Source organism: Dinoponera quadriceps, unplaced genomic scaffold (genome assembly GCF_001313825.1).
Source record: "Dinoponera quadriceps isolate SergipeBrazil2010 unplaced genomic scaffold, ASM131382v1 scaffold1270, whole genome shotgun sequence".
NCBI classification, from domain to species: Eukaryota; Metazoa; Arthropoda; class Insecta; order Hymenoptera; family Formicidae; genus Dinoponera; species Dinoponera quadriceps.
In genome coordinates, this window is record NW_014555716.1 from 774,410 (window position 1) to 798,443 (window position 24,034).

Sequence of the window (24,034 nt, forward strand, 5' to 3'; positions counted from 1 at the left end):
ACAATACATGGAAGATTACGCGTGACATTGATTTCCGCACAAGCCTTATTTCTCAAATATTATCGTATATTCTACGGGATATACTTTTCAAATTCATGCCAAAGATACAATTATATCGGATATTTCAGGTACGTGTATGTTGTGTGCGTAGATACATATGCGCTTTACGTTTTTCATAAATTTTTTTATTCGTGCAATCTGTATCATTGATACAAACGATGTATTCATACGTAAGATCAGTTTGTATGAAAAATGTCCAGCATATACGAGATTGCTTCTCACTTATTGAACATAGCGTTACGCTTACATTGCCATACTATATGTACAATTCAGGCAAGTATTACTCCAATGGAAACATAACTGACCGAGTGAAGACAGACAAGAAAGAAAATAATAATCAGTCAAATTAATAAGTATCTCGGCCCGGGGATTCTGGAAGATGAGGGGGAGCAATTTCACAGGGCGATATAACTATCGTAATGCTAACTTTTATTTCATAAACTTATCTTGATTTTGCGTCAGTATTTTGGCGGATGACTTAGCGTCTAAGAAAAGCGAGCTAACTTCGTCGACGTCTTCCTTCTTTACGCTGGTTCTTTCATTGACCTTCGCCGCCAAGGACGCGGGCGTTAAAAGCTGTACCGCATATCGTAGGGTGGTTTTCGTGCCGAGCTCCGCTAGAGCGGACAGACCCTCGTCTTCGATTTGCAGGCCCTCCGTGACGGCTCTCAGCTTCACGATCTGTTCAATTTCCTGCCTCGAGTACGGTAGAGTCCTGATGATGAGCAGACGGTCCAGCAGGTCGAGAGGTATGCCGTGCGGAGAGACGATGTCCTCGGTGCCCCGAATGATGCAGCGGCCACGATTCGTAGCGAAAATAACGATCGGCGCAATCGCGCTCTCCAGAGCGCGATGAAGGTAGGTGAAAGTCTCTATGTCGAGCATGTGAACCTCGTCGATGAACAATACTCCCGGCACCAGCTCGGCGATACCCTGGTCGATATACTTGTTCACCACCTTGTTGATCTCTTTCCGAAGCTTGTCTGAAATAACATATAACTAAGCATCATCACCCCCAGATACAAACGTATGTTACACCTGCGTCGGAACGCGAGTGATTTATGTTCACCTAAATATAAATAATGCACAGATGCAACTTTTTTACCCGTAATTTCAGTCTTCTTAGGTTTCATCAACTGCCCCATCATAGACATTATGTCCTGACCACCCTGAGGCTTGGCATTAGCTACATCCAGGTCGTGGAGTGTCACATCCTGGATAACTTCCTTCTTCTTATGTACATCGCCCTTCGGCAAAGGGACGTATTCCTCCGCCTCCAGGTCGAATTCCGTGGCGAAATTGTCGCTTCGGCCTTGCCTCTTCACAGCACCGCTGTTCGCCTCGATGTAGATCACATCGCCCGTCTCTACCTTCTCTTTCTGCAGAGACTCGTATATGGAAGGATCCAGTTTCAACTGCTTCGTACCCTTAGCCGTCTTCAATCCAATGACCACATGTGAGACAGTTTTGCCGTAGCCCCCCATGGGATTCTCCGTTTCCACCGGTGTCAACTCTGTCACTTCGCCCTCGTATACTTCCTTGGTCTCCTTGATTCTCAAGCCGATGGCTCTTCTGAAGTTCTCCATGAGAACCTCCGTTTTCTTGATCTCGGAACTGTAAACCTCCGAACCCACCATAGGACAAAAGGGCACCTTGTTACCGAGTTCCTGAGCAATGGCGAGAGCTATGGCGGTCTTGCCTGTGCCCGGGGGACCGGCCAATAATACAGCGCGTCCCGCCATCTTCTTTGACTTAATCATATCGACAACAACTCCAGCTGCCTGTAAGTACAATTATCGGCGTTACAATTCATTGTTGAATCACTTTAACGACGGTATTAATTAATGTGTATCGTTTCCTTCATCGTCGGCACGGGAAAACATACGACGAGTACGGAGAAATCGCGCGAAGAAGTGCGTGGATTCTGGCTTGGAAGGATACCACTTTTATTACAACCGGGAAAACCGTGTAAATTCGCGCGATAACGCAAGATTTTGACGCGAGGAAAGCCGATCTTGAGAAACTAACCTCTCGCGCCAATTCCTGACCCACGAGGCCGGCTGCGTTTTGGATCGCGACTCCATTCTCGTCGAGGCCTAGGCCTTTGATGTGCGTGTGCGCGGAGATCCTCTGCGTCTTGGCGGTGCTCTTCACTTCCTCGATCTTCATCGCTGCGGCTCTTCGCAAATCGGAAAGACGCTCGACGCGAAGGAGGCGCGCGAAAACACGTTGCTAACTGCGTTGTTTGGTTGATAAAACCGTTCGTATCGACTCCCTCGCGGCTTCCCGTCAACGCTGCTGCCCCCTTTCGTCGTTGGGGAGTCGCCATCGAGTTGAAAGCACACGGCGCTCCGGCCATTGGCGGAATTCAAAAGGGGAGCTTTCCGCTAATTGCGCGCCACGTTCGTAAGCTCAAGCACGTATCGATCCGATCGCCGGTCAGCCGACGTCTCCTGTAAAAAGCGAGTCCTGTTATCTGCGATGCAACGAGAGGCTTATTTCTCTCGTGCGTGAGAAGGCGCGACGTATAAATCGCGAACGGCCGCGACACACTCGCACCGAGAGGACAATCCCGAATACCTTCGCAAGCGACAACTCCGCTCAAAAAATACGCGCGAGCAGCCCTTAATTCATTTTTTGAAATCTAGATGTCTCATCAGACGACGACGGTTTCGCGAAGGTACTGTAAGTACCGGCCGGTCCGTATATAAAGGCCCTGTGGAAAGGTTACCACCGGGTCCGATGCACCTGGGTAAAACTAATGACGAATCTGCATGAGTTGACGTTCCGTTAAGTTGCAACCACTACAAACCCTAGGTGTGACGGCGACCCTTTTGCCCTGCAGACTGGACTAATGCTTCATCGGCGAAGTTCCGGCGAGTGTTTTATTTTGCTTTATCCGCCCGTCGCGGTCCCGCTTGTCACCTAAACGTAAGTACAGGTTTTTTAGTTTCGTTCACCGACGTTAATTGACTTGTTGAATGCATATGTGAGACATTTGTTCCTGCATTCTTTTTCTAGGAAAAGAGGAACGGTTGTAATCGACGATCGGAGAGAACTTGTTCTTTCCCATCCAAGTATTCGATGGTATTCGTTTACACGGAATGGTACGAGAAACCATTCAATCAATACATGCTTACAGTATTTTAAAAGAGAGAAACGTTTGCAATCGACGATCGAGAGAACTTGTTCTTCCCTATCCAAGTATTCGATGGTATTCGTTTACATGGAATAGTACGAGGAACCATTTAATCAATAACATGCTCACGGTATTTCGATATCGGGACTCTCGGAGGCTTCAGAAACTAGTTCGGATGGCGTATTAAACTTTTATTGTAACACAGATTTTTAAGACTTAGGAAAACATATAGACTTTTAAGTACTGGCTGATAAACTTCCTCCAATTTCGAGTTCACCCGATCGGCTGGTCTCCCCGGAAGCGGAATCACACTTTGTGCAGCGGCTTTGTCTCCCTTGCCTCGAACTCCGGCGCTACGGTATGGTTATCTTTCATCTGCAAAGCAGAACGAACAGATTAAAAACGGGCAATACCGACGGAGAGATCCACAGATTTAACGCAGAAGCTGGACTTACGTTGACGTGAGCATACAGCATGATCCCTATTAACGTCAATATTATACCGATCAACTGATTAAGCGCTAACGTTTCGCGAAAGAGTATCGCACCGCCCAACAGGAGCAGGCAGAATTTGGAATGCCCAACCATGTTGTATCTGTATATTTGTTAAAGCGTTTTAACGTGCAAGTTTGGGCATTTCTCGAGACAATTTTACACAAGGATACGTCAAAGGCGAGGTCTTGCCTATGATCCAGTAGGAAGTTAAATTCACGAAAAATGCAACCACTCCGGACAATACCACCATGATCTGCGGACACAAGAAGAAACAATGGTATAAAAAATATATTCACACAGCCTTAATCAATGGTATAAAAATATATTTATGCAGCTTGATGGAAGCAAAAAATATTCTAGGAGATATATACCATGTCCAATAGCGACCAGTTATGAGTGAATGTTTGTCCAACCGGCTCCAAAACTGGAATAACAACGAAGAGCATGATAGCAGACAATGGTGCCTGATAAAATAATAATTGCATCGGATCCATTTGAAATTCCCTCTGTTTCCTGTTCACCATCTATAAGAGAGAGAGAGAGAAAAGACTTCTTTTTACATGTTAAAAATACATCATACCAGGATGTAACTTACCACTTGATACAGAGACGTTACAACCACTCCCAGTACTGCATAAACAGTTCCAATGACGTTGAACTGTATATCGTAGTAAAAATTAATTACGACTCCTAATGTGATTGGTATCAACGTCAGCTTAATAGGTGTGCTGAATCGCTGCCTATAAAATATCATCTGCATCACTATCACACAGGGTGTCGTCAACATCTTTGCTACTTGATACGTGCCGATTGTGTTATGAGCTAAGCTCAGATTTGTCAGGACGACGAATCCGCAGAAGGTCATGGCGATCAGTATCATCCCCTTGATGTCGACATCCTTGACGGAAAATACGTCCAGCTTCTCGCAGACGATCAAGCCGACGAATGTCATGATGAAGTGTATCATCGACAACGTGATGTTCGGGAAACCGGTGTTTACGTAGAGCAATTTGTTCAGCAGTACGATCGCGATCGAGAAGACTATGTTTAACAACAGGTAAAACGCGGTGACCACCTTCTGATTCATGCTCGAGATTCAATTTGTTCTCGCTCTCGTTATCGCAGTTAATAATTTCGACGACAGCGACGTTAACGCTCTCGCCCTTCCTTCTCTCGTGTCTTCAACTGCGATAACGTTTAATATCGACGTTTAATGTCGAATCCTGACGGCGGTGAATCGTTAACGATAAAACTGCGACCGCTCCATCGCTCCTCGGTTTCATTCATCCTTCCGTCTTCGCGATCGCCGGTTCACTCGTGTCCCTCGAATGATACGCCATGTGTTCGTAGCACCGCGAAATATTCAGTTCACCGACATCCGTTCAACATTTTGACGCACCACCCACGCGCCGTCACGAACGGCTTACCCACGTGACTTGTCTCGATAAACGCGTACGCGCGTAGTATACGTCGGCTCGCAGTTTTCTACGGGGTGTCCCGGACGAATGACAGGTGGTGGAAGTTCGAACAGAAGAAAAGTTATCGAGACGTCGGCGATGATATTCGAGAACGTTTGAATTCGGCCAATCGCGGCGTCCCACTTGCGAGCTGTCGGCGAAGCGAGTGTTCTCACGGTACGGTGATTGGCTAATTTTGAACGTTCTATATCGCGAACTCTATATCGATATCTCGACGTCGGATAATCGTGGTGGGGCGGGTACCGATCGACCACGTTACTATTGGACACATCTTTCGAACTCAGCGGTGGAGCCGGGTGTATAAGACGGCTTAGCTACTGTGGCGGCTATACTCTATCTCGCTTGCATACGAGCTCGCCCCCCACCACACGCCGGCGAGCTATTCTTTTGTCTCTGCACGGCTAGTCTTTTGTCGCTGTATGGCAGTAGCACAGTGGAGACTAGCCCGCCGTTAGAGCTGCATCGTTCTAGTGTTTCTCTACGTAATAAAAGAGTCTTTCTTATTCTCCGTGTCGAGTACTCAGTGGGCACATGCCTAGATTCTTCCCGGGCTATCCCTTCCAACCTCCACACTACCACGACGAAAACGCTATTTACTGCGGGCGCGAATTTTGATTTTTGTAACTATTTTCTTTAATCAACATTCACAGATTATCGTGCAACGATATTGTTAATAGATAAATAAGCATTTATGTTCCTTTTTATATACAGAGCTCTTGCAAAATGGATTATTGGCTGGTCAGTAATAAATTACTATAATTCAGTAATTTTTATTACTAGTGCTTAATGATTTTGAGTACTCAAATTACAGAGGTACTAATAATGTAAAGTAATCAAGTGATAATAACGGCAGCAATAATCACTAGTCTACTAAATAATTCTAGTAATAAATCACTAGTGCCAAGTCTCTCAAGAATTAATTACGCATGTGAAATACTGCACCTGTGAGTAACATAGCACCAGTGAGTAATCCTTAGAAGCACGGTGGGAAGTATATTTTCTACTTTTCTTTTTTCAGATTTTTGTCGATAAAATTTTCATTGCTATATTTGGACTGTTTTTTTTTTTTAATTTTTGTAGTATCTTAGGAATAGATGAATGTAAAAAAATCATCCAAATACATATTTCATTAATTGCAAAAGTATTATAAATAACCACATTAAGAAAAATGTTTCTTCAGAGAAAATACATTTTCCAGCGATTTTTCCAAAATTTAGGTGTTAAAATTTATATATAGGTTATTTTGAGGTTGCTGATTACGAATCTGATGTCAGAATTAAAAGATTTTCAAGATCAAAGGTGTCGGTCCAATATGGCGGACCGAAATTGCAGCAAAGCAAGCAATTCTCTTCAAATGTGGTATTCAGAGGATTTTCGGATCGCTGATTACGAATTGTGGGGTCGAAATTGAAAAATTATAAAATTCGAAATGTGGAATATAAAATAGTAGATCAAACATGCAAAAACTCAATGTCTATAACTTTCAAAGCTTCCGAGATGAAAAATAGATCCTTCGAAATTTCCCAATTTTATTCGTTATCAATCTCAAAACCTTTGATTCGTTATCAACCTCAAAAATTCCGAAATTTGAATTAATTTTCTAAATTTTCTGCAATTATAGTCGGCCATATTGGATTGGATTTTGAATTGTGACAAATTTTCTATTTTGACTTAAGATTTGTAATCAGCGTTCCCAAAAACTCTAGAATAACTTAAATTTGAAGTGATTTGGTTGATTAGTTGCAATTTCGGCCCTCCATATTGAATCCATTATCTTAGATTTTTTAAACTTTTCAATTTTGACCTCAGATTTGTGATGGGCGATTCCAAAATCCTCGGGATACCAAATTTGATGAAAAATAAGCGGGAGGACAAATGTGTGTTTCAAAAGGTCAAAACCTATACTAGTCATTGAGTCCAATACTTCGGTATTGTTTCACGTGAATCATCAGTACTTACAATAAGAAATGACTACTATATATATTACTGTATACATGACTATATGCGGATACATTTTTTTTTGTTTTTAATGTCAAAGTTGTTTCACATAGTAATATCGGACGATTTTGAATTGATGTCACTGTACATTCTTCAGGGCGGAATGTATACGCACGTTGAGACGACTTTCGAAATCGTAATCTCTGTATTGAGATTGTGCTTTCGTTAAAAAACTTCTGCCTTCGTCGGAATTCTGAAACAGAGAATGTAAAACTGCACAGAGAAAATGAAATTAAATGATAAAGTCATTTATTCCTTGACGCTACCAGCATAATCAATCATCGATTTATGAATTTATCAAGTAGATTACATCCAATATATAGAAAAAAGTGTCACCAATCTAGTGGTACAATTTAAAAAGGAGTGGTTTCATATGAAAAAATAAGTCGTTAAAGTAGGTTAAAGTAGGTTAAAATGTTTTCATTCGTGCCCGGATAGCCAAATATCTGTGGAGTTGCTATTGTGTTATCGCCAATTGTCGTATAAAAATGTTGGTTCGGGTTGTCACAGTGACACACCTTGTATATTACATATACTTACGTTATTGTTACAAAGGCTGCTACCTAATTCGTAAAGAGCAAATGCGCTCACATGTTGGTCGTACTCGTCCTTGGACGGATATCGCCGTTTCAGACAATTTCGATAACACTTAATGGCCGCCTCCGTGTCTCCTAAGTAAGAGCACGCTGCACCCTCGACGAGGTCTGTTAAACCCACCATTGGCTCTTCGGTTCGGTTTCCTTTACATTCTGCCGATAAAATAAAATTGTATGGAATTTAATAAGGAATGAAGAGACTTTGATGCGAAAATGACCTTGTAAAAGAGAAAAATCGTTATAATATTCGAGTAGATCTCGATTACTCAAACGTTCCACTGGACTTCTCTGTCCGTTTGGAATCTCGGCTATCAATATGCAGAATACAGAATAGCAATCGGATATGCAGGGTGTATAAAAAGTACCGGAACCCCGAAATATCTCGGGAGGTAACGAACAAAGAAGAAAGTTTCATATACGAAATTTGCAGGATTTAAAAAGGGGCATATGATGATGACTTTGGTGCCGGCGTAAAGGTCAAATTCATAGATCATTTCAAGGCCAACTTGAAATTTTTCAATGGGAACTCTGATTTTTAACTCCAGAAATGGATAATAGGGCGGAACATTTTACGATAGAAGATATTCTGGGATTCCGCTACTTTTTATACGCCCTGTATGTGCGCAATATATATTACCCAATAATATTCCTTGCAAGGATTCAACGGAGCAGGATGGCATGGCGTTCCACAAGTACAACAACTCGTACACGAGTAATCTATAATACAGGACTGTGTAAGGATTCCCTCCTGTGTCTTTGTCGACGAGTTTTGGCACTCTGCGCAAGATGAAAGCACCAAGTTGCGTCTCTCCGTTCATTTCGTGGAACCAGTGGATTATCTTATCGTAGGTTGTCAGGAGAACATCGAATTTGCCGTTTGCGCCGCAACATACTGCAAACATAAATCGTAGTAAAGAAATCCGCATCCGTTTTACTCAAACGTCAAGGCCATGTTGAAGTTACCCATGGCTAAGTACGCGTAGAAGCTCTTGGACCACCTGGACTGATGTTGCAGCTGCAATAAAGACCGATACGCTTCCTCGTAGCTCAAGCGTATCAAATGGCACCAAGCAACCTCGTGCAAGCACAGCAATCTGACTTCTCGCTGAGTCGAAGTCTCGACAGCTTTGCCGTAAGCCTCAAGAGCTCCGTTGACGTTTGACTGCAAAATAACATGAAAAAAAAAATAACTTGTAACAGTAAGGGTATTACGAGTGACGTCATTTCCCAATCCTCGATTAATTAGCATATGTGCACTTAATTTATTTTATAACATTACCTCCAGACGCTCCACTCTTCCAGCGAAGAAAAGAAAGAGAGCGGAATCATGGAATTCGGTATGACACTCAGCGATTAGTTGTTTTGCCACCGCGACACCTGCCTTCACGTTAGATCCGTCGAGTGCAAAAAATGGACGTACTATTGTGTGATACCAAAGTAGAGATAATCTATGACACAATATATTGATTCAATATCTTGATTGATTCATATTTCTCACTATCTACTGTATATTTCCACTGCTTTCTCAATATTTAATCATTGCGAATTCAGTAATTCTCAGTATCGAATTTCTGTAAAGGTATATTTTATCACTACTGCGCTATTAAACATTAGTGTTTAAAGTATTCATATTAATGGTATTCACATTAATGATAAGCTCGTATTTAATCACTGCAACCCTAAGTACTGGAATATTTGATATCGCTGCGCGCTCTATAATTTAATCATTATGAATTACCAACAACAATGTTTTAAATATTCAAAATAAGTAATTAATTACTGGCTTAGCGGTAATACATTTTTGTAAGGGACGTCTACTGCGGAACCTACATATTACATTATAATAATATATATGGAAGAATGACGCATTTTGTTGCAAAAATGGAAATTTAAATCATACTCACGTGGCGAGCGGTGCACGCATATCTTCGCTGAGTCGTGCGTACATAAGAGCAGTGAGACCAGCCTGTCTGTCGCCTTCGAAGCCCAAGAAGTGGATTACCTTCAATAAGGAAGGCGGCAGAAGGCTCACACACAATTGGTATATTCCATAGCCGAAACTGACAGCCGACATCAGACGGGATACCTCCGTTGGCTCCACGAAGCTGCAAAGTACATTTCGCTTCAGTTATCGTTGAATTTAATATCGTTGAATTCACGTGTGAGTTCCACAAATTCTCGGTGTGTTCCGGAATGATAGTTGTTATCGTGTTAATGATAGTTTATTGTTTATTATTCGATATTCTTTTAAATATTTAGTATATATATATAGAGTGTCCCATTTTCATTTTAGACATCAAATATCTCGAAAATAATGCATTTTTGAAAAAAAAATGTTTCAGATAAAAGTTGTTTGAAGAAGGCTATCGGATGAACTACTTACATTTTGAATCCGGAACCCACTTTGGACCCAATGAAGGCCAGGTTGATTTTTTCGATGGAAATGCCCATGTTTTATTGCAGATTCGTATTGTATGGAAAAAAATAAAGACATTTTATTCTAGGCAATTTTTGCTACTTCTCCGACAGGCGCAAAATAGCGCTCAAAGTTATTTTGAAATATATTCCGGCCAATGAAGGCAAGACGATTCAACCCCTAAGGACATATTCAGGTTGATTGTCTCCGATCTTACCTTCATTGGCCGGAATGTGTTTCAAAATAAGAACTTTGAGTTCGATAAGAACTTTGCTATTTTGTGCCGGTTGGAGGAGGTTTAGCGAAAAATGAACCAGGAACAAAATTTCCTTATTTTTTCCATAGAATACGAATCTGCAATAAAACAGATGTTTCCATCGAAAGAAATCAACCTAGGCCTCATTGAGCACAAAGTGAGCCTCGTAATCTAAATAGCTCATCTAATAGTTCTCTTCAAACCATACAACTTTTATTTGAAATATTTTTTTTTCTAAAATGTATTGTTTTCGAGATATTTTAATGTCTATGTTAAAATGGGATATACTCTATACAGGATGTCCCACTTTAATTAACCATCCCTGTTAACTTCGTAGGAAATGGTCAGATGGAAAAATATTCTCTAAAAAAGTTTTTGGTTTTGGAGATGGATCCGATAGTGACATTTATGTAGATGTCATTGTTCAAGATCAAATGAAAGTTAATTTCAATTTTTTTCTTAATGGAATTACCTATTTTTGACGGCGGAAATCGATAGAGGAGGAAATTTTACGTTAAAGACAAGGAGTAATATGTGGGGCGATTGATCCCAAAGTTTTATGAAGGCCACAATGTTCGAAATAGTAATAATTTTGTTCAAAATAATAATAATTTATATAATGGCTGAAATTATTATATATAAAAAGTGAATTAAAATAGCACCGATTCGATATCGAAGTGATGCAATATTGATGATCTAATAGAAAATATTTTTTTGCCATGTTTAAGTACTTCGCAAATAAATACATGTCACAAATGATCTGTTCCTTTAAGAAATATACAAAGCAGACTTTGAAATGAGCTTCGAAATGCTTTAAATTCTGAACATTATTTAAATTCTATGGAATTTCGACAGTTTTGATATCAATTCGACGGTTTATTTCCTGCTGGCGAGCGAAAAAGACGGAGGGGGAAATTTTGTAAGAAGAAACAGCAATTACGGTGTCTGTTGTTCGGACGTGATGCCAGTGAGCGAGAACAACATTGATAGAGAGCTTCGCAGACCTGATGGGGATGGAACAGGTGTCACATTGTTCGTATAACCGTTGCAGGAAGGTATTGACCATTCCGAAGATCCCGGGCTTTGAGGGCTCTGCAGGGAAGATCCGTTGCTCATGGAAGTATCATAGCATGGACTGAGTCCTACAAGAAAACTATGTTATCAAGAATACTCCATGAAAATACTCCAATTATCTTAGCGAGATATATTATTTTGTTGTATTCAAAGAGTATTAACCTAGTCATTATTAAGTATTATCAAACATTAATATGTACGATACTTTATATATATATACTTGATAAAAAAAGATTATAAATAAGAAAAAGATGATTTTGCAGATGACGTATGCCTAAATACAGAAATAATATAAAGTTCGTACTTATTGAAATTTAAATGATCGAAATCAACTTTTTTTTTAACATACATGTATGGAGAAAAGATTAAGTCTTTTTTCATTAAATTACTTTTGCTAATAATTTTTGGTAAATAATGATTACTGATTAAAACTTTTTTGATGATTATTCAGAATTATGATTTTTACAGTCTATATGCAAGTTGAAATCATTGTGAAAAGGTGTAAGGTAAAGGTGTCTCTTGATGTAAATAATTACCGAAAATAATAATAAAGATCGCTTACTAGTTAAATGAACGTTATTCTAGTATAACGAATAAAATGTTAAATCTTAGACTTGCATTTACAATGAATCGGTTAAGTTTGTAATATCTCCGTCGCGGTTTACTACGTTACATTACATGATAACGCACCGGTCGGATTTGTACCGAAGGTGCGATAATAAAGTTGTAAGATTTGTGTGTGTGCGTGTTGATAAACCCGCCAAGCCTTGCGAAGCATCCAACCACCGCGAACGTATCCGGTTAATTCTTGCTGGAGAAGCGTTAATATCGCTGAGCATACTTGCGAATCCGCTAAAACGATCTGACGCTCCAGCTTGTTCACATAGTCCTTCTGCAATTAGTTTAGTTTCGTGATTAATCTTCCTCATATCTATCGTGTCTTATATCTAAAGTGCCACCTTGCGTATCTAAATATGTACCTAAGTTAGCACAATCGCGAACATTTCGTCACCGTGTCATACGCCCGCAATAGAATCAATTTGCCGAAGGAATAAATTTCCGTAATGAACTTTTATTGAAAATTCAAGTTTCAATTTAACGTAAATTCGTTAAATTCGATTCCCAGTGTCGAACTTATATATGAAAAGTGTAATTTAATTTTGTTGCAATTTGTGGCGTTATAATTAATCAAGGTTGGACAAGATATTTTTTAAAAATATATTCTTTATTGAGAGTAACTCCGTTATATACGTCACATTTAAAGAAAACTTAATTTATCAAGTATTATTTGTTATGTTTAAGGCAAATGAACTATGCAAATAATGACTATATATTGTCTACTATTATGAAATAAATTGGAAATACGAAATATTTACTTTTTATATTTAATAAAAAAAAACTTTTAGAAATCCTTGCATTTTTGCCATATTCCCATGGGAATGAGAAATTGTTCCGTACAAAAATTGCATAATTTCTAGAGGGTCATCACATAGTATATAAATTTATTTATAAGCGAATTTGTTACTGTTATCTAAAAAATACATCACTGTTTCCGTTAATAATGAAAAAAATAATAACACTGTTACTAAGTCGTTATTGCAAAAGATGTAGCTTGTAGTTATGAGTAACGCGGTACTTGCCAATAAAAGAATTCAAAATTGAATTCCTAATGCTCCAAAAGGTGCAGTAGTCAAAATTTCCGATAAAACTCGGAAAACGTTGCAGCGGCGTGTCTTTCGGGCTCTAAATCATTTAACATCATCTAACATAACTAGCGATAGCTAGATTTAGATTTAAAAAGTCAGACTTATATGCGGATTTGCAATTCGATGGGTGCTTTCGACCCAGCATTTTTCGGACTTTGCTACAGCGCTTTTGAAATGTAAAGGGGTTAAAATCGACGCAATTTTGAATTCTATTTCTAATATGACGCTTGCATACGTAAGTTGTACTTAAAATTGTGATTTCAGCTTCCAGCCTTAGGATTCATGGTCGTGTCTCATGAGAAATACTCAAACCGAACGGAATTGCACCAATCGGAAACTTACCCCGGTCTCTTCCGTCTTGAACACTTTGCTTTTCACGGATTTTAGCCACCCGATGTCGCCCGCACATTCCCGCTCCATGTCTTTCAGCAATAACATGGCTTGCTGAAGCTTGTCGTGCTCGTAGGTCATCAGGGCATTCTGCGTGTGGTTGATTAAATCACGTTAAAAATTATTAATATCTCGGAAAATGAAGAATTTAAGTCTGCCTGTCACAGGACGAAGCGCGCTTCCTTCTCTCGTGAGTTCGTTTCGTGCATCGTATGATTCATTTCGTGCATGATTGAAGATAATCTTTATTTAATACGCCTATTATAACGAAACAAAGGGGCATCGGTATCGATTTGATATTTTCCAGCTACGTGTGTCACGTTTATTATTAAAACCGATTAGGCAACAATATCCGTTTCGCGACCTTGGATACGTTAAGTATACTTCGTTGGAGCACACCGGGATCGATATACGCTCTGTATCGCGCGATTACGTACCATGAAGAGAACAAAGCAACGGCCGGTTTTGACGTGGAAGCTATAAGGATGGCCGGTAAACAATGCCTCTGCCTCCTCGGTTTTGTTATTCAACAACAAGGATATGCCGGTCCTGGCGATGCTCCAATCCTTCGTCGCTCCTTCCCTTGTCGCCATTGTCGCGGAGATACGACTTCGTGGGAAATATTCGGACAATAATAGCACTCTCCGAAACCCGTCGAGCCTCCACGTGCTCATCAAGTGGAAAGTATCTTGCCAATGCGTACGATCGTCGATCAGAAACGTCATTTGTTCGTACGAGCGTACCGATCACCGCTGTGATCCGTTCGAAGCTTCCGCTTGTTTATTTGCCCGTCTCGAAGAAGCCGACGTTCGGCAATGAACATTTTACGGAATCACTCATGCATTTGCGTCACGAGCGCGCCAGCAGCATCGTCATCGTCGTCGCGCTATCGCGACTGTCAAAGATGTAACGAGCTTTGTGCTTGCGGTCACTGCGTTTTCTCTTCCTCGCACCGATCGCGCAGCAGGGAGAGTTATTTTAAACGCGTTCTCCATATTCAAGGATGAAATGTCACTCGGCGGTGAAACGGTTACGCGATTTTCCGGATCGGCAACCGCGACCGGACGCCAACGCTGACCCAGGACGGATTTGTTCGACGATATAACGCGATATTACGGAGATGATGTGCCCGATGCGATGAAGAAATTCGACACGCTCGCGTCGCGGTCGTTATGTGTTATATAACTTTCCGCAGTCATATATATAATTACTCTGTGTATAAAATATTGTCGAAGGTGTTTCCTCGCAACACGCGTACAGAGAGATACGATAAAAGCCGGAATTAGTTGAATATCTCGTGTCTGTTGAGTAAATACATCGGACTAAGAGCGATTTCCGTAATTATCCTTCGGTTATTCGAAAACGGAAAATGCGGATGCAAATGATGAATTAGCGACTAGCTGAATGCGGTGTGAAATATCTCAATGTTGTTCTCGTTTCTTGCGAAAATTCGACGATCAACGAATACTGGTGTATTATTGTAATATCAGTTCGTTACTTTTCGGAGGAAGACCGTCAATTCGTGCGCTGCACGAATGCAAGCTGATCGCGGCGCAACACGCGCCGTCCTATCGCGAGCCGCGTTCTCGCGGTGCATCGGGTTGACTAAACCCTGTCGACGGCAGGCGATGTTGCTACCACCACCTCTCCAGTCGTCGTGTATACACTTACTATTGATTTTGGCCTAGAAGTATCGTGACCCTGAGCGCGCACGGTATTACAGGAGGAAGGAAGCGCTCGCGTGACATTCTTGCTTTATTTTAACAATGTAAGTTCGTAACGAATGTTAACGCCTAGCCGACCGCGCGACCGGTGAAAATCTGCGTTTAGAAGACGTAACGATTATATGAGCGCTCATCGTCGCTCACGGGTATATTCTTCAAGATCCGTTACGGATCTGAAAACATACGTCTGTCAGAATATTTCCCTTGTGAAAAATATCTCATCTTTTATATTATTTCTCAGAATGAAAATTGTCAGACTTTCTCAGAATGTTTCGGATCTTTCATACGGATTGGAATGTTTTTCAAAAAAAAACTTAGACAAAAAATTGAAAAATTCGGAATATTTCTGAATATTTTCGAATATTTCTTTTGAACACTTTACGTTCGAAATTTCTGATTATGTCTCAAATTTCTCCATACGATTTGAAATTAATTAATTATGACGTATGGTTAAAATATCGTTTTTTCATGAGTTACATACTTCGCGGATTTACAATTATATTTATAAAGAGATAGCATTTACAAATCAAACTGCAATTGATTAATTTCTAATTTTATGAAATTGTTATTATGACTATTTTAACACATACATACACACACACACATATATACATATATAAAATAAAATAAATATGGTTTATTGTAGCTAATGCTTTTCTGATGATCCTTAATACAGTAGAAACAAGACAGATTTACGAAATTAATTAATTTTAATTATAATAAAGTCCAGAATATTTAGATTTTTATACAATTTTAAATAATTTGTTCATTTTTTGAATCGTTTTTTTTATTAAATAAAAAATTTCTTGTTAATCATTCTAGTGCAGGGAGTCATGTTATTAGTATTATTCCTCCACTTCCAAGAGTGCATTTTCCATACCCTCGGGAACTTAAACTCCGCCCATCACCGACCTATCCGATAGTCACCCACCAGGTGGGTGACTGGTGAACTATGAACAATCGGTGTCCAGTGGTGTGCACTTAGTGTGGATTTCCGAACGCAACTTTAATCGGAGTTTGGTGTAATGGCTTCTGCCCATAGGACGCGGCAGCGCTTGCCGTCGGTAGCCAATCAACGTGCCGTTTTTCCATAAGAACTAAAAGTTTATTGGCTGTCGTGTCGCTTCTTGCCGCGCGACAATCATTTTCGCGTCCTGGGCAAAAGCCACAAGTAGCTTTCAGTGTTTCCAAACGGCTAATGTCTAGTGGTGTGCACGTAATGTGTGTCTCCGAACGCAACTTCAACGTTTCCAAACGGCTAGTGTCTAGTTGTGTGCACATAGTGTGCGTTTCCGAACGCAGCCATAATATTTTTCAAGCATCTACCAACATAAATACTAAATCTCGGTCCGAGACCTAGCATCGTAGGATGCGTTCCACTTACGCTCGCAACGATCACGAGCATTACTGACTGCGTTCAGAAAACGCAATCACGATCAGCGAGCGGTCAATGATTATTGGTCTTTACTGTTAGATCCCTAAATTTAGACCAATTATATTGACGAATTATTCAACCGTTGTACAATTGTTGTGTTTTCTGAAAGCAACCAATGGCAGCGTTCAGCGGAACGTTTATTTCACACTGTTGCAAGTTTTCTGTCCTGAGATTGGATTATTCTTCTAGATCTAAAAGAATAATCCAATCTTAGCACAGAAAACTTCGAACGGCAAAGTGAACGGTTCTGCTGAACGCGGCCAACCTATCCTTGTTTCTCTTGGATGTTAAACAAGGACAGAACGATGCTCTCAATCGTTGGGAGCGTTAAGCGGAACCTGCCTGTAGACACAAGGCCCTAGAAGAAATAGAAAAAGTTAGGTTAGGCACGTCCAGCGTTGACAAGCCGGGAACATGCTTATTGGAGTTTGACGTGGAGCCACTGCTTCGCGTACCTGATCGCACGGTTGGTGACGTACGGGTGAGACGAATGAGGAACAGTAACAAAGAAACAATGTCTTATCTGCGCGACTGGCGACAAGCGTTGCGCGCACCCCACGTCTATCGGGTGGCGAACAGCACGTTCCGCGTGCAGAGCCAGTGCATTTTGCTGATTCTCCTCGTCCTGAGCGTGCCGATTTTCTTCCTCGCGTATCCGCTGCTGCACACCGTCATGTGCTCGCCACCGAGCACGTCAACTGTTACGCAGTGTCATTATTACAAGTATAACAAAACTTATCCCACCTCGACACCCATCAGAACTTCCATGGGTATCACGTACAGGATAGCGATAGTAAGTGACCTCGACCACGATTCCAAGCTTCCGGATAAGAAGGATACATGGCACAGTCTCATGAAAACCGGCAGTCTCTATTGGAATCCTAACACAAATTTTCTCTCTGTTATCTGGGATGACACGACTATTACATTATCCTCATCATTGTCTATGAAAGGACGCGGTATGGAACTGTCAGAACTGGTGACGTTTGACGGTCGTTTATTGTCCTTCGATGATCGCACAGGAATGATATACTTCCTCGAAGGCGATCAGGCTTATCCATGGGTGATCTTAATGGATGGAAACGGTAGAAATCATAAAGGTAAACCATACAGTGTCGAATCGATATTACTGTTGCTCGTATTATTATTCTTACGGAATATTCTTTTCTTTCATTCGAGTTTTAATTACGTATTTGTAGGATTTAAATCAGAGTGGGCAACCATCAAAGATGAGCAATTGTATGTTGGCAGTATGGGAAAAGAATGGACCACACCGTCTGGAGAATTCGAGCACAACAATCCATTGTGGATAAAAGTGGTGTCACCACGTGGGGAGACACATTCTCTCAATTGGATTTCTTATTACAAACGATTAAGGCAAGCGATTAACATCGAGTATCCAGGTATGTGAATTAAATAATCTGCTGTAATCATATTATAATTTAATTATATTTACACTTTGCACAGGTTATATGATACATGAATCTGGTGCCTGGAGCGACATACACAAGAGCTGGTTCTTCTTACCTAGAAGATGCTCCCATGAACGTTACAATGAGACCAGAGACGAAATCATGAGTTGTAATGTCATGTTGACCGCGGATGAAAATTTTGTCGATATCAAAGTACGTGGATTAATACAATATGTAATTACAAATCAATACAATGACAGAGTTCTAAAGGAGAAAAAGATGAGCAAAATGCTGGGAATTTGTTTCAGGTTACTTATGTCGGGGAATTCATTTCTACCAGAGGTTTTTCTAGTTTCAAGTTCCTCCCTGGTTCGCAGGATTCTATCGTTATAGCGTTGAAGACCGAAGAATACCAAGGGCGGACAGCTACTTACATTATGGCTTTCACGACGGAAGGAACTGTGATAATGGCTGAAAGCAAAGTGATGGATAAGAAATTCGAAGGACTAGAATTTATATGACGTTCCGCATAGAAATAGTTGTCAATTATTTAACAAACTTGTAAATAGATGTACAGAATTTGCATAGACTTAAGTTTTTACAAGCCCGACTTCTAGAAAATTTACCAGTGTAAATAACTCAAAGTTATTTCCTTCAGCGATAAGCATTTTTATGTTCGAAGCATTGGAATATAAGTTTTATTCTCACTGATCAGGAATGGCGAATTTGTTCGCTATGTAAATGCATGCTGAACTAACGGCAATTGTAAATACATATACATGGACAAAGTCCAAAAAGGGAGTTGGATCTTTTCTTGAGTCCCAGGGCTAGTGCCTTTTTCAAAGACGAAATTTTCAAGTTTGTAGATCGATGGGAGGAGGTCATTAGACGAGGCAGATCATATTGACGATTAAAATAACGCTTCTCGTGAAAACAATTTTTTCCTTTTTGCATAAAATACGAAAAGACTTTCTGACTAACCTGATAGATGGATAGATAGATGTTACAATTGATATAATAAACAAATAAATATATACTTATAATTATTACAAATAATAAATTATTAAGCTTATCTGGGTTTTTACATCTCACGTAACAATAGAAAACATATGACAAGCTGGCAACTTGTGCACCACACTATTGAAAATGGGTTATAAGTTACAAAGATAACAAGAGTTGTCTGAGGATAAACAATACCGTTAGTCATGTATACTATATATACCATTCCCTAGATAGAAAATTACAAGTTGAAAGCACAATAAATTCTCATAATTGACTATCGATGACAAGAGCCAAAGTGATGATACAGAAAATTTTGATGAAAATAACACGATAACATAGTACATTCAAAAGTATCCTAAATTTCATCGTTGCAATATTGGTGCTCGGAGAATTATAAAATCTTATATTTTATGTATACTTCCACTGCTTCTTGATTATTTCACAAGCTCATCGGCAATAACTCTCAATTGCGACAGTTTGCTGCGGTCTCAATTTTATTGTGTCGAAATTATTTTGCAACCAAATGTAGACGATTGCCACTTTATTGCGGAAATAAGAAGAATAAATGAGACCTGATATTTCGCGTTGTGGAAAACTGCTCAATTTGATTCCCTTAATGTCGCGTTCTTTTTAGATTTGTTTCCGATATTTCGTGAACATTTTAATTCACTTCTTTTGGAAGAGAAACGAGCTGAAAGAATTTCGTATATTTCTATCGCTGTACTACTAAAAGACATAATAAAATTAAAATTCATTTATATAAAAAAAAAATTATAACATGTTCTTTATATAGAATTAGTCTTATAGTGGCATCTTTATAACTTTTTTAAAACTGGTTATAAAATATTTATATATATAGTCGTTATTATGTAAGATGAAAGTCTGCCAGGTTTTATATTCCGTCAATCTAGCTTTCAATATTTATCATTTTGATTACATAGTCCCCTCTTCCCCCCCCCCCTCCCCCCTGGCCCATTTACATTATAATAGNGCCCATTTACATTATAATAGATAAGCCATTTAAAATTTGTATAGAACGTATTTATTAGGTGTAAATTAATTCTCAGCTCTAATATTAAATCAATTGTAACACTTATTTAAGCGGAAAATTTTTGCTGCCAACTTTAGGGCTGTACCAACACAATGAACCATAAAACCCGTTACTTTTTAATATATTATATGAATATACAAATATTTGTAATGAATATTCATAGAATATACATATTCCTATCTGGATATATATAAAATTACATTTTGAAATATTGATCTTTTCGTGACAAGTAGACTATTGGTGCTCCTACACGCGAGGATTGTATGAACAAATAATAAGCCGCATCTCCTTCACCTGATTTATTTTCATTGTACGACTCTTCTAGAATTGAGACTGTTGTACGCGATTCGCTGTAAATCCAATTCGCATAGTGTATATATGCAAAACCATTATCGCACGACCGACTTTTAGCAATTTCCGTCACGAACGCCAACGATGTATTTATGGTTATGAAAATGCTCGGAGTTACGTTAATCAGTTAATATAGCGAGATTTATAATACTTACGCAGCGCGATAAACGCTCGTGATACGAAAATATAGACTATTTTTGTGAAAGAAACTATTCCCGGACTTCATCATGAAATATATAACCGACAAATGGGTTATTAACGTTCGCTATTTACTTTAAAAGCGCACCACGTCTATTACATCTTATAGTATAATTTAATCGTTTGCTTAGCATTTGACGCATTTTGGTTATCACTTGGACACCTTCGTGTGTATAAGTGTAAACGATAGTTTGAAACTTTTTTAGATTCATATTTAATACGAAATCTGCGTTACGCCTCAGTATGGTTTTTGCCTTTATTGTAGGAGCAATCAATAAGAAACACATTTTGCTTAGAGCGTTCTTTCTAACACTGGTAAGCCGGCGTGGAAAACGGCTCAAATAAAATTGACAGGTCTCAAGACCTACCGGAATCTAATTAGTTAAATTACCACCGAAATTGAAGAGGGGAAATATAACTATTTACTTTAGACACAATCCTAATGGTCATCCTGTATTAACTGTTATGTTTCTAACAGTAATATTACGTACCAATTACTTTGAATTTCTTGAAATGAGATTCATTCGATAAGTAGGTCGAAAGCGGGTAACACGAATTCAAGCGATTTCTCACTCTTATAGAGTAAGGATTTACACGAGTCATGTGGAATGAATATTTTCGCTCCAAATCAAAGAGTAAATCTAATGCACGCAGAATATATATAATAGACTTCCGCATTTAGTATACAGGGTGGTCCTGTAGTATACTTATATCGAACATCTTAAATATTTCACTTGTTTTTGATGATGCGAAAAAATGTATAAGGGAAAAATCGCACCGTTCGAGAGAATAATTATCGTGACGAAAAAGTTTTTCCTCAAGGTCATTTTTTTTCTCTACATTATCGACGTTTATCATGTCCGTCATCAACTTTGACACCCCTTAACACGTTCTGTGCTATGTGTTATCATGTATGCTTCCGGTATACGCTAAACTCGATCTCCACGTCAAATGATATTTTTGTCACTAAGAGACAAAGTGATTTGAAAGTCAAAACAATTTTTTGAACAGAAGTGCATACTTTGGTTTGCGCGATTTTACAGTTAACATTGAAAGGAACTCAGCGACCTAAGACAACATGACTTTAAATAATCTTGAACACGGAAAATCATCAAATATTTATACTCTTCAAGATAAAAACTTATTTAAGGAGATGTTAAAAATAATGTCCTCCGACTTCAATGCATTTTTGAATACAATACATAAATAATACTGTTATCTTATCATTTCTGAAGTTTTTATACTCGCATATGCACCAAAAATACGTCCTCTCACGTTCTCCTGTATAGCTGTCGTTATAAACAATGTTTCTCGACATTCTCCACAAAAAAGTCTAGGGGATTTAAATCAAGAGGACACGCAGGCCAATAAACGTGTTCTCCTCTTCCCATTCAGTGTTCCGGAAATCTTTCCTCTCAAACATACGTAATTTTCTATATTCACGTTGTCGCTGAACTCCTCTCAATGTTAACTATAAAATCACGCAAACAAAAAGATATATTTCTAATTAGAAAAATTATTTTAACCTTCGAGGTCTTAACGTGTCGTTAAAATTTGAAAAGATTCCTAAAAAAACATTTATTTACGAACGAATTTAAAGAGTAACAATCGCGATGTCGTGGTTCGTTTTTGGAAGTTTCTGAATCCTTGCCGGACGAGTCAGATCGTCGCAATTTCGGCGAAGATGTATCGCCGGGGTCTGTTGATTCGCGTCTTACCGATGACTATGAAGACGAAACATGCACATTCGCAGCCTCGGTATGGTCGGGGTTGAACGAACGAACAACTCCGGCAGCGAAATGAATCGAAGGGGGCGAGCGCCGGTGGATAGGGTGTCGGGGGAGACGCCGGGGTGAATCGGCGAGGGTGGCAAGTCCCTATCGCGTCAGTCGCGTGACGCGTTTTCCGACGGCAACGTCGACGACGACGACGACGACGTTGCGACGCTGCGCGGAAGGCCGGCCCCGATTTCTACTTCACGATTTTCGCAAACGGGCTGCGCGGCTTTCCCGCGGCTTTTCCGCGTTTCCGTGTTGCAAAACACGTGGCCGGCTCGCGCGCGCTCGACTGTCGTCGGACGCGATCGGCCCCGCCGCCCCCGCCGCCTCCTCCGCCTCTTCCAACACCGCCGCTGTCACGCGACAACCTGTATTATCGATCGCGCGTGCCGCAGTTCCGCATGGCGCGTTAAGCCAATCGCGACGGCAAAACAGCGTCGAATAATTTACGCCGGCCGATCCCGTCTGGCGGTGGCTGCGGCTGACCGGTGAATCGGCACGGTGTGAATCTAAGCACGGATCAGCGCGTGGGTTTAACTGTTCGTCGTTCGTCGAGCACGCGTCTGTGCTCGAAGCGGTCCGAGCGATTCCATGTCGCCGCGATTCTTACGTTCAATTTGAATGCGGCCTCTGCGGGAACGACGCCGCGGCCACGTGATGATCGCTCGATCGAAGATGCATCGTTTCACGTCACAACGATAATTCATCCATCGGATTGCGATCGTTAATTGGTCGCGAGCTTCCGAACGAGAGTCGTTCGCCGATTTTGCCTCGATAATGCGCTTTTCGGCAATCGCGGGTGCTCGCGATTGTCGAGTACCTCTCTCTCTCTCTCTTTCGGATTTTGTCGATCGTACTCACGAAAGTAAAATTGAAGAAGTTTTTTTGAATTTGAAGCTACAATTGTAAGCAGTGTTGCCACTTTTTGCTTTTCTGAACGTTTGTCCCGTTCTGCTTGATTTTATCTGTCGGTTTTGTCAGATTTTGCCGAAATTAAAAAATTGGAAATTAAAAAATTGAAAAGTAAATTTTCCTATGTAACAAATATATAACTAAATTTATTTTCTTGGAGTACTGAAAGAATGGTTGCGCTCGCCAGCGAAAGCAGCTCAGTAGACGCTTAGTAATTATTGTCTGTGATTGGAATATTTTTTTTTTTGAGATCCTTGACAGATCCAGGAAAATATACTAATGGAGAGTGATAATCATTAAACGTTCAATGCGGTTACGTTCCGATATTTATTGCTCGTACAAATATATAATATACGTTACATAAATTGGAAATCTACAGTATTAGCAGAATATTGAATATTGGCATTATATATTTTATATATATATATTTTTTTTTTCTTGTTTATTATTGCACGTTTTATATATATTATTTAAATGTATTACTATTATGTAATTATTATTATAATGCATAAAATAATAAACAGGACACACACATACACACACATACACACACACACGCACACA

At 39.9% G+C, this 24,034-nt stretch overlaps 4 protein-coding genes across 4 annotated transcripts; 1 reads left to right on the plus strand and 3 right to left on the minus strand.

Moving 5' to 3' along the window:
• Positions 1 to 163: 163 nt before the first annotated feature.
• On the minus strand, positions 164 to 2,372 carry LOC106745230 (ruvB-like 1). Its single transcript, XM_014620637.1, has 3 exons — positions 2,089 to 2,372; positions 1,166 to 1,841; positions 164 to 1,043 (listed from the first exon to the last, which is right to left on the minus strand). Exons 1-3 carry the CDS (start codon positions 2,227 to 2,229, stop codon positions 490 to 492), a joined length of 1,371 nt encoding a protein of 456 aa, XP_014476123.1. The 5' UTR covers positions 2,230 to 2,372; the 3' UTR covers positions 164 to 489.
• A 1,003-nt stretch (positions 2,373 to 3,375) lies between these two features.
• Positions 3,376 to 5,181, minus strand: LOC106745232 (solute carrier family 35 member E3-like). Its single transcript, XM_014620646.1, has 5 exons — positions 4,289 to 5,181; positions 4,065 to 4,217; positions 3,864 to 3,946; positions 3,655 to 3,793; positions 3,376 to 3,574 (listed from the first exon to the last, which is right to left on the minus strand). The coding sequence occupies exons 1-5, from the start codon at positions 4,778 to 4,780 to the stop codon at positions 3,506 to 3,508; spliced, it is 936 nt and encodes a 311-aa protein (XP_014476132.1). The 5' UTR covers positions 4,781 to 5,181; the 3' UTR covers positions 3,376 to 3,505.
• Positions 5,182 to 7,082: 1,901 nt separating this feature from the next.
• On the minus strand, positions 7,083 to 15,201 carry LOC106745256 (tetratricopeptide repeat protein 39C-like). Its single transcript, XM_014620706.1, has 10 exons — positions 14,045 to 15,201; positions 13,560 to 13,697; positions 12,202 to 12,403; positions 11,378 to 11,579; positions 9,670 to 9,870; positions 9,045 to 9,213; positions 8,729 to 8,927; positions 8,403 to 8,657; positions 7,710 to 7,918; positions 7,083 to 7,362 (listed from the first exon to the last, which is right to left on the minus strand). The coding sequence occupies exons 1-10, from the start codon at positions 14,330 to 14,332 to the stop codon at positions 7,249 to 7,251; spliced, it is 1,977 nt and encodes a 658-aa protein (XP_014476192.1). The 5' UTR covers positions 14,333 to 15,201; the 3' UTR covers positions 7,083 to 7,248.
• Positions 15,202 to 17,098: 1,897 nt separating this feature from the next.
• On the plus strand, positions 17,099 to 19,954 carry LOC106745202 (soluble calcium-activated nucleotidase 1). Its single transcript, XM_014620566.1, has 4 exons — positions 17,099 to 17,866; positions 17,966 to 18,169; positions 18,234 to 18,391; positions 18,487 to 19,954. The coding sequence occupies exons 1-4, from the start codon at positions 17,257 to 17,259 to the stop codon at positions 18,697 to 18,699; spliced, it is 1,185 nt and encodes a 394-aa protein (XP_014476052.1). The 5' UTR covers positions 17,099 to 17,256; the 3' UTR covers positions 18,700 to 19,954.
• Positions 19,955 to 24,034: the final 4,080 nt, after the last annotated feature.

Excerpts from the sequence above, each read along its gene's own strand:
- LOC106745230 (XM_014620637.1), bottom strand. The coding sequence starts at position 2,229 with ATGAAGATCGAGGAAGTGAAGAGCACCGCCAAGACGCAGAGGATCTCC. Across the intron at positions 1,842-2,088 it reads GTCAGGAATTGGCGCGAGAG|GCAGCTGGAGTTGTTGTCGA; the intron begins GTTAGTTTCTCA and ends TTGTACTTACAG. Across the intron at positions 1,044-1,165 it reads TAAGAAGACTGAAATTACGG|ACAAGCTTCGGAAAGAGATC; the intron begins GTAAAAAAGTTG and ends ATGTTATTTCAG.
- LOC106745232 (XM_014620646.1), bottom strand. The coding sequence starts at position 4,780 with ATGAATCAGAAGGTGGTCACCGCGTTTTACCTGTTGTTAAACATAGTC. Across the intron at positions 4,218-4,288 it reads TAACGTCTCTGTATCAAGTG|ATGGTGAACAGGAAACAGAG; the intron begins GTAAGTTACATC and ends TCTCTCTTATAG. Across the intron at positions 3,947-4,064 it reads ACTGGTCGCTATTGGACATG|ATCATGGTGGTATTGTCCGG; the intron begins GTATATATCTCC and ends TTGTGTCCGCAG.
- LOC106745256 (XM_014620706.1), bottom strand. The coding sequence starts at position 14,332 with ATGACGTTTCTGATCGACGATCGTACGCATTGGCAAGATACTTTCCAC. Across the intron at positions 8,928-9,044 it reads GAAGAGTGGAGCGTCTGGAG|TCAAACGTCAACGGAGCTCT; the intron begins GTAATGTTATAA and ends GTTATTTTGCAG. Across the intron at positions 7,919-8,402 it reads CTTGCAAGGAATATTATTGG|AATGTAAAGGAAACCGAACC; the intron begins GTAATATATATT and ends TTTTATCGGCAG.
- LOC106745202 (XM_014620566.1), top strand. The coding sequence starts at position 17,257 with ATGAGGAACAGTAACAAAGAAACAATGTCTTATCTGCGCGACTGGCGA. Across the intron at positions 17,867-17,965 it reads AAACGGTAGAAATCATAAAG|GATTTAAATCAGAGTGGGCA; the intron begins GTAAACCATACA and ends ACGTATTTGTAG. Across the intron at positions 18,392-18,486 it reads AAAATTTTGTCGATATCAAA|GTTACTTATGTCGGGGAATT; the intron begins GTACGTGGATTA and ends AATTTGTTTCAG.